This window comes from Lithobates pipiens, unplaced genomic scaffold (assembly GCF_037356315.1).
Source record: "Lithobates pipiens isolate NorthernLeopardFrog02 unplaced genomic scaffold, aLitPip1_a1.2 Scaffold_27, whole genome shotgun sequence".
Taxonomy (NCBI): Eukaryota; Metazoa; Chordata; class Amphibia; order Anura; family Ranidae; genus Lithobates; species Lithobates pipiens.
Window position 1 is genome coordinate 33,330,508 of NW_027507788.1, and position 9,567 is coordinate 33,340,074.

The 9,567-nt window shown below is 42.2% G+C and overlaps 1 protein-coding gene across 1 annotated transcript; it reads right to left on the reverse strand.

The window, feature by feature from the left end:
• Nucleotides 1-1,730: 1,730 nt before the first annotated feature.
• Nucleotides 1,731-3,271, reverse strand: LOC143933151 (chemerin-like receptor 1). The gene has a single exon (XM_077456087.1). The coding sequence runs from the start codon at nt 3,240-3,242 to the stop codon at nt 2,274-2,276; it is 969 nt and encodes a 322-aa protein (XP_077312213.1). The 5' UTR covers nt 3,243-3,271; the 3' UTR covers nt 1,731-2,273.
• Between the last annotated feature and the right edge of the window lie 6,296 nt (nt 3,272-9,567).

Consider the following 9,567-nt stretch of genomic DNA (forward strand, 5'->3'; position numbering starts at 1 on the left):
GAGCCAGCGAAGTCGCCGCTGTCCCCTGTAGTCCGCCGCATCCATCTTGCTGGTGGCGTCTCGCAGCTGCGCCGCTGTCATTCGGCGAAGCCGCGATGACGTCACTCCCACGCATGCGCACGGGAGTCGACACGCGCGGCAGCTCCATTCTTGGAAATGCCTCACTCAGTGCGCCTGCGCGCCGCTGTCTACGGCGCATGCGCCGTAGACAGCGGTGCCCGTTTTCGGGCAAATATCTCCTAAACCATATAGGTTTAGGAGATATTGCTTGGACCTACAGGTAAGCCTTACTCCTCACAGTGACCTAATTGAGGAGATTTCCTTTCACTGGTGGAGGTTGCTCAACATTTAACATAATGCATTCCAGCTTATCAGTGATTTTCCTTCTGAGATATATCTAGTACAAGTAAAGGACTTCTTGGATTAACTGAGGACAATATCTTGCCATGGGGTCTGTCTGAGCCCTTGTACACACTTTTGTCTGACGGATTTTGTCTGAAACTGTTGCATACACACGGGTGGACAAAACTATCGGAAAATCCGATTGTACATAATGTGATGACGTTATTTCGTTAGGACGGGACTACGTTCAGGCTAGTAGCTAATAGCTTTGGTCTAGGAATTTGATCTGATTATGCATGGCACTTTATCTGTCGGAGTAGGCTACACATGATCGGAGTATGTCCGATCGGAGCATTTTGTCAGAAAATTTTATGGACAAGTTGGAAACAGTCCGACGGAAACAGTCCGATGGAGACCACACACAGTCGGATTATCCGACAAAACTGTCCGATAGGACACATTCCGTCAGAATCTCCGACCGTGTGTACAAGGGCTTACACTTAATTTTATTTTAGCAGTTTTTATGCAATATTTTCAGTATTTTAAGCAGATCCAAAGGGCCTAGTTTGGATTGGGGGGGACCCCCACACTTTTTTTTATAATTTTTGTATTGCCCGCAAAGGTATTGTATTGCCGGAAATATAAATCTCATTTTTTTTTCCTTTTATTTTTGTCAGTTTTGCTGCAGCAGGTTCTATACATGGTACTGATGTGCCACTTTACAGGCAGACTAAAGCCCTGTACACACGGTCGGAGAATCTGTCGGAATGAGTCTTATCGGACTGTGTCGTCAGATAATCTGACTGTGTGTGGTATGCATCGGACTGATTCCGTCCGAATCTCTGTCCGACCCAATTTTTCAACATGTTGGAAATATTTCCCGACCAACTGGGCCGGTTGGACCTAATCCGATCATGTGTATAGCATTTTGATCGGACCAAGTGCCATGCAAGTGCCACGCAAGTGCCTACATCAAAGCTATTGGCTACTAGCCTGAATGTAGTCCCATCGTAACGAAATGACGTCATCACGTTCTGAAAGATCGGATTTTTCGCCAACTTGGCCCGACCGTGTGTATGCAACAGTTTGGGACACAATCCGTCGGACTAAATCCGACGGGCAAAATCCGACGGATTTGGTTGGCTGAATCTCCGACCGTGTGTACAGGGGCTAAGGGGACATCCCAGTCACTGTATTTAAAGGAATTTTACATTTTTATAGTTTCCCTTTCAGTAACATTACAATCACTGCATGCATTTATACATATCCCCAGGGCAGTAACCAGGCCCCCATACCTTTTTTATATGTAGGAGAATATATATCGGCCTAAACATAGAAAAAAAATTATTTAAAAAAAAGGGATATTTATTATAGCAAAAAGTAAATTATATAAATATAAATTAAAAGAAATTTGGGGTTATTTACGAAAGGCAAATCCATTTTGCACTGCAAGTGCACTTGGAAGTAAAGTCGCTGTAGATCCGAGGGGGACGTGCAAGGAAAATAAAAGCCAGCATTTTAGCTTGGACATGATTAAATGATAAAATCAGCAGAGCTTCCTCTCATTTCAGATCTACCCCTCAGATTTACACTTGCAGTACAAAGTGGATTTACCTTTCGTAAATAACCCCCACTGTGTTTTTTTTCAAAATTGACGGTCTTTTTTTGTTTAAAGCGGGAAAAAAAATAAAAACCGCAGAGGCGATCAAATACCATAAAAAGAAAGCTCTATTTGTGGGGAAAAAAAGGACGTAAATTTTGTTTGGGCACAGCGTCGCACGACCGCGCAATTGTCAATTAAAGCGTCACAGTGCCAAATCGCAAAAAATGGCCCGGTCATTCAGAAGCCAAATCTTCCGGGGCTGAAGTGGTTAAATCTAAGCATTTGGATTCCAGACCTAGATGTAATGCCATACTTTAGTAAATCATTTTCATAACTGGCTTATTGCACACGTCGCTGAGGATGTGCAGTCACCTATATTTCTATTTGTCTTGACTTGGTTGGCCTCCTCACTGAATGCTTTCTCAAGAGTAGACTGGATGGACCTCCAGAATGTCTCTTTGAAGTCTCGACCCATGAAGACATAGAGGACTGGATTGACACAACTGTTTGCATAAGCCAAGCAGGTAGATATCACCGTCCCAACATGGAGCTTAACATGGAGTTCAAAATCATTTGGTGCGACGAGCATCCATATGGAAAAGAGGTGATAAGGAAACCAACAAATAAAGAAGGATAATATAACAGCAGCAATAACTTTGAAGGGCTTGGTAGATACGGCTATACGATTTCTGTGGATGCGCCAAAAGATCACAGCGTAACACAAGAGAATGATCAGAAAAGGTACAAGAAAAAAGCCAATGAATCGTACGATGACTTGACCTTTGTATATAAAACTTGCACCGCTTTCGGGTATATAGCAAATCAAAAGCGAAGTTAAGCCTGCTGAGTTTGTGTCTATGCTGTAAGGTATGCTAAATATAAGAGACAGGATCCAAACTGCAACAACGACTTTCACAGCCAGTCTCACGGTGCGATGGTTCTGGCACCAAACGGGGAAAACCACGGCGATGCAGCGATCAATGCTGATGACGGTGAGTTGTAGGACACTGGCAGACAGATTGATGAATAAAACAAGATGGTTTAGGTGGCACATGAAGGTTCCAAATGGCCACCCATAGTTAAGGGCCAAATATGTGATGGTTAAGGGTAGGAATAAGCTGAAGGTAAAATCGGCAACAGCTAAACTTACAAGCCAAATTGAGTTGACCGTCTTCTTCATCCTGAAGGCAGCGAACCAGATGACAAGACCATTTCCGATTGTTCCCAACAGAGATATCAAAGAAAGAGCCACCATGTGGAAAATATAACTGACATAAACAGGATAATGTGAAGACATGTTGTCAGGGATTAGATATAAAATTCAGATGCCCTGCAAAAATAATAATAATAATAACATATACATGTAATATAAGTAAAAATTCGAAATAATCCAAAAAGTAGAAATGGCATCAAAACTAATTTTAACTTTTGCTCACTCTACACTAAACTAAACATTCACAGTAAAAATTTGAAAGAAGGACAAGCAGAAATTATAGCATAGCCAACTAGACAAAATAACTTTATATTTATTTAGAAGGAAAAAAAAAATGGGGAAAGGTATCATGAATGCCACTTGCAGATCAGCCATTTTCTTTTTGTCTACAAGTTTAAATTAATATTGTTTACTAGAAAATTACTTGTAACGCCCAAACATTATAACAAAAATCAAATAAATGGTGCTGCGCTCCCTTAAACCATTAAACTAAATAATATTAATCCATAAAATGCTGATCAATAAATACATAAATTATCTGTGAATAATTTGTGATCAGTGATTAAAGTGACTAGTGCAACAAAACATTCCAAACGCATATATATATATATATATATATATATGTGCAGAAATAAAAATCACATATATAAAATCGCATAAATCAAGGCAAAATCGCATAAAATCACACAGTGAAAGTGATAAATGCCAATAAATAAATTATCTTACTCGGTGTAACTTAAAACACAACAAGTCGCATAAATAGAAAAGAAATCGCATATACCGATACAGTGATAAATACAAAAAAATAAAATATCACACAAAGTGTGTATAAAGCAAAACTTGACGGTGAAACATTCAGTGCAAGCAAATGTAAAAAATCTCTCAGACTGCAAGCAAAATAAAAATAAAATTAAAAAGTGGCAAAGAGTCCGTAAGGACAGTTTGCGTTGTATTGCACCTGCTACTACAAGAAGCACCTTACGGACTCTTTGCCACTTTTTAATTTTATTTTTATTTTGCTTGCAGTCTGAGAGATTTTTTACATTTGCTTGCACTGAATGTTTCACCATCAAGTTTTGCTTTATACACACTTTGTGTGATATTTTTTTTTTTTTGCATTTATCACTGTATGGGTATATGCGATTTCTTTTCTATTTATGCGACTTTATGTGTTTTTAGTTACACCGAGTAAGATAATTTATTTATTGGCATTTATCACTTTCACTGTGTGATTTTATGCGATTTTGCCTTGATTTATGCGATTTTATATATGTGATTTTTATTTCTGCACACACATATATATATATATATATATATATTCGTTTGGAATGTTTTGTTGCACTAGTCACTTTAATCACTGATCACGAATTATTCACAGATAATTTATGTATTTATTGATCAGCATTTTATGGATTAATATTATTTAGTTTAATGGTTTAAGGGAGCGCAGCACCATTTATTTGATTTTTGTTATATGTTTCAGTGGTAGGGCTTATACCCCTGTCGGTGTTTGGCTGCAACCCTATTTGAGGCTTAAAAGATTTTAGTTACGATAGCGCAGGGATACTCTTTTCTATCACTTTAGCCCAAACATTATAATTTTTTTTTTTTTTTTAGTAGAGACCCTAGGGAATAAAATGGCGATTGTTGCAATTTGTCCCATTGTATTTGCACAGTGGTTTTGCAAAGGCAATTTTTAAAAAAATAATACCGTTTAATGAATAGACATGTGCATTCGTTTTCGTCCGAATGCATTTTCTTCCGAATTTCGAGTATTTTCGTTATTGTTTCAACAAACAATAACGAATGTGCAGAATCCGAAAACTGAAAGATCCGACATAAACAAATGCTTTATTTTTATTTTTGTGACAACAGTTTGATATAGATAGATTCGACATGACACTGACAATAGCGATCTGTGTCCATCAAACCTGTGGTTGAATGTGCCTAACCTTAGCTCTATTAGTCCAAGATTATTCTACATAGAGAGAAAATATTCGACATTATAGAGACAATAGCAAAAAATGTTGAATGTGCCTAACCTAACTCTGTTAGTCCAAGATTATTCAACATAGAGAGAAAAGATTCGACATAGAGAGAAAGATTCGACATTATAGAGATAATAGCAAAAAAGGTTGAATGTGCCTAACCTAACTCTATTAGTCCAAGATTATTCAACATAGAGAGAAAAGATTCAACATGAAGATTCGACGAAGCAGTCGCTGCGTGTGGACATTTCTGGTCAAATGCTCTGCCCATAGGCTATAGAAGAATTCTAATGTTGGTTGACTGATTAATAATTATAATTATTACTAGTGTCATACAACATTAGACCGGAAATGTACGATTGCAGCGTCATAGAGTTTAGCTGCTCTGCCGAATCTTCCGCCTACAAGCTATTCCATCGAATCTTCTTAGCCCACGTAGACACGGTCGGAGATTTTGCCAACCAAATCAGTTGGATTTTGCCCGTCGGATTTAGTCCGACGGATTGTGTCCGAAACTGTTGCATACACACGGTCGGGCCAAGTTGGCGAAAAATCCGATCTTTCAGCACGTGATGACGTAATTTCGTTACGATGGGACTACATTCAGGCTAGTAGCCAATAGCTTTGATGTAGGAATTTGATCTGAGCATGCGTGGCACTTGGTCCGATGAAAATGCTCTACACATGATCGGATTAGGCCCGTTCGGCCCAGTTGGTCGGGAAATATTTCCAACATGTTGGAAAATTGGGTCGGACGGAGATTCGGACGGAATCAGTCAGATGCATACCACACACAGTCGGATTATCTGACGACGCGGTCCGATAAGACTCATTCCGACAGATTCTCCGACCGTGTGTACAAGGGCTTAGAACATTCAACAGACACCATAAGCCTTCAATGACAGATTCGACCTTAAAGCGGGAGTCCGCCGGGACTCCGGGGTTTTTTTTTTTTTTAAAAGCCAGCAGCTACAAATACTGCAGCTGCTGACTTTTAAAATAGTGACACTTACCTGTCCAGCGCGCCCGCGATGTCGGCACCCGAAGCCGATCTGTAGATCGTTTCTCGGGTGCTGCCGCCGCCATCTTGGGTATGGGAATCAGGAAATGGAGCCTTTCGGCTTCATTTCCCGGTTCCCTACTGCGCATGCGCAAGCCGCGCTGCGCAATAAGGACGGTCCCCGCTGCCTCTAGGATCTGTGTGTTTTCCCAGCAGGCAGCGGGGCACTTGCGGAAAGGGGCGGGCACTTGCGGAAAGGGGCGTAATCTACGCCCCTTTCCGCAGAAAGCTATCCCGGAAGTGGGTGCAGTTACCTGGATTATCCAGGTAACTGCACCCCCCTCCCCCCTGAAAGGTGCCAATTGTGGCGCCGGAGGGGGGGAGGATTCCGATGAGCGGAAGGTCCATTTTAGGGTGGACCTCCGCTTTAATTATTTCGGATTTTCGGACTAATGCATTTTTAACGAAACAAAATAAATAAAAACTAATTTCGGGAGTAACCAAATAAATGTATTTTTTGGATGAGAACGAAGTTCTGAAACAAATATTTCAGTGTGCACGTCTATTAATGAATAATAATAATAATAATAAAAAAAAACACAACACAATATTTACCCCAGTTTGTTTGTATAATGTGAAGGATGATGTTATGCCGAATAAAAAGATATCTAACACGTCACGCTTTAAAATTGTGCCCGCTCCTGGAATGGCATCAAACTATGGTAGGTGATGCTTTTTTTTCATAGGTGATGCTTCACTTCCCGACCAGCGCACGCCGATGTACGTCCTATTTTTGAAAAGGGATATCTCGGTAACAGCAGCAGCTGCTGCCACAACCGATATATCCATCTCTTCAGGCGCCGGTCGGCTGTACGATAACGGTGGTCTCCGTGGCCGATTCGCTGCGAGATCACCGCTATCAGCGGCGGGAGAGGTGCCACCCGCCGCCCTCCCGCACCTTCCGCCGCTTACCGGAGCCGTCGGTAGCGGCGGAGGCGATCGGGTCCTTTCGCTAGCTGGGTATGGAGACGAGTGAGGCTAAGATGGCCCCCACTCGTCTCTATACCATAGGAGGGCGGAAGCGACGTCAAAACGTCACTTCCGCCCATACCTCTTAAAGGTATATTTTTTATTATTTATTTTTTTGCATTTTAGTCCAAATATGAGATCTGAGGACTTTTTGACCCCAGATCTCATATTTAAGAGGACCTGTCATGCTTTTTTCTATTACAAGGGATGTTTACATTCCTTGTAATAGGAATAAAAGTGATCCATTTTTTTTTTTAAAACAGTGTAAAAATAAATAAAATCAATTAAAATAAATAAGAAAAAAAAAGGTTTATAAAAACACCCCGTCACGACGAGCTTGCGCACAGAAGCGAGCGCATACCTGAATCGCGCCCGCATATGAAAACGGTAGTCAAACCACACATGTGAGGTATCGCCGCGATCGGTAGAGCGAGAGCAATAATTCTAGCCTTAGACCTCCTCTGTAACGCAAAGAATGCAACCTGTAGAATTTTTTAAATGTCACTTATGGAGATTTTTGAGGCTAAAAGTTTGACGCCATTCCAGGAGCGGGCGCAATTTTGAAGCGTGACATGTTGGGTATCAATTTACTCGGCGTACCATTATCTTTCACAATATAAAAAAAATTGGGCTAATTTTACTGTTGTCTTATTTTTTTATTCAAAAAAGTGAATTTTTTCCCAAAAAAGTGCGCTTGTAAGACCGCTGCGCAAATACGGTGTGAAAAAATTTATTTCAATGACCGCCATTTTATTCTCTAGGGTGTTAGAAAAAAATATATAAAATGTTTGGGGGTTCTAAGTACCGTATATACTCGAGTATAGGCCGACCCGAATATAAGCCGAGGCCCCCAATTTACCCCCAAAAAAACTGGCAAACTTATTGACTCGTGTATAAGCCGAGGGTGAGATATGCCTGTCCATCCCTGTGTGTGTGTCCGTCCCTGTGTGTCCGTCCATCCCTGTGTGTGTGTGTGTCCATCCATCCATCCATCCCTGTGTGTGTGTGTGTCCATCCATCCATCCATCCCTGTGTGTGTGTGTGTCCATCCATCCATCCATCCATCCCTGTGTGTGTGTGTCTCCATCCATCCATCCCTGTGTGTGTGTGTGTCTCCATCCATCCATCCATCCCTGTGTGTGTGTGTCTCCATCCATCCATCCATCCCTGTGTGTGTGTGTCTCCATCCATCCATCCCTGTGTGTGTGTGTCCATGTGTGTGTGTGTGTGTGTGTGTGTGTGTGTGTGTGTGTGTCCAGCCTACCTGTGCCCCGAGCCTCCGTCCCGTGCCGTGCCTTGCCTCCTTGCCTCCGTCCCGTGCCGTGCCTTGCCTCCTTGCCTCCGTCCCGTGTCGTGTCGTGCCTTGCCTCCGTCCCGTCCCGTGCCGTGCCTTGCCTTGCCTCCGTCCCGTGCCTTGCCAGGATCGCCTCGGCGGCCATTCTAAAATTCAAAAGCCCCGCCTCCGCCTCCGCCTGTGATAGGCGGAACACTGAATTTCCCAGCAGCCTGTGTTCCGCCTATCACCGATATCGTCTCATCCTCGTACTACGGACGAGGATGAGACGATGTCCGTGATAGGCGGAACACAGGCTGCTGGGAAATTCAGTGTTCCGCCTATCACAGGCGGAGGCGGAGAAGGAGGCGCGGCTTTCAAATTGTAGTATGTCCGCCGTCTGTCTGCTCGATACGCTGATCGAGCAGTCAGACGGCGATGACTCGAGTATAAGCCGAGGGGGGCACTTTCAGCCTCAAAAAAGAGGCTGAAAATCTCGGCTTATACTGTAAATTTATAGCAAAAAAAAATGTTTTAAACATGTAAACACCAAATCTGAAAAAGAGGCCTGGTCCTTAAGTGGTTAAATGCCTTTGCGTGTTACCTGTTTAGCATTACAGAGGAGGTCTAGCACTAGAATTATTGCTCTCGCTCTAACGTTCACGGCGATACTTCACATGCGTGTTGCAAATAGCATTCACATATTAGCGCATGACTTATGTATGCATTATCTTCTTGCGCAAGCTCGGAGGGATGGGGGCACTTTAACCCCTTCCCGCCGAGCATACGCAGATGTGCGTACTCGGCTTCCGGGGGGCGATCTGAATACATTGAAGTGTAAAGGAGGGGTGGGGGGGTCTTTTAGACCTCCGATCCCTCCATAAAGAGTACCTGTCACCACCTATTACTGTCACAAGGGATGTTTACATTCCTTGTGACAGCAATAAAAGTGATCAATTTTATTTATTTATTTTTAAAACAATTTATTAATTAAAAAAAAAAAAAAAAAAAGATATACAAAGAAAACGCATACGGAAGTCGCGCCCGCATATGTAAACGGTGTTCAAATCACACATGTGAGGTATCGCCGCGATCGTCAGAGCGAGAGCAATAATTCTA

What these genes read in the sequence shown, in the direction of transcription:
- LOC143933151 (XM_077456087.1), bottom strand. Translation starts at nt 3,242, where the DNA reads ATGTCTTCACATTATCCTGTTTATGTCAGTTATATTTTCCACATGGTG.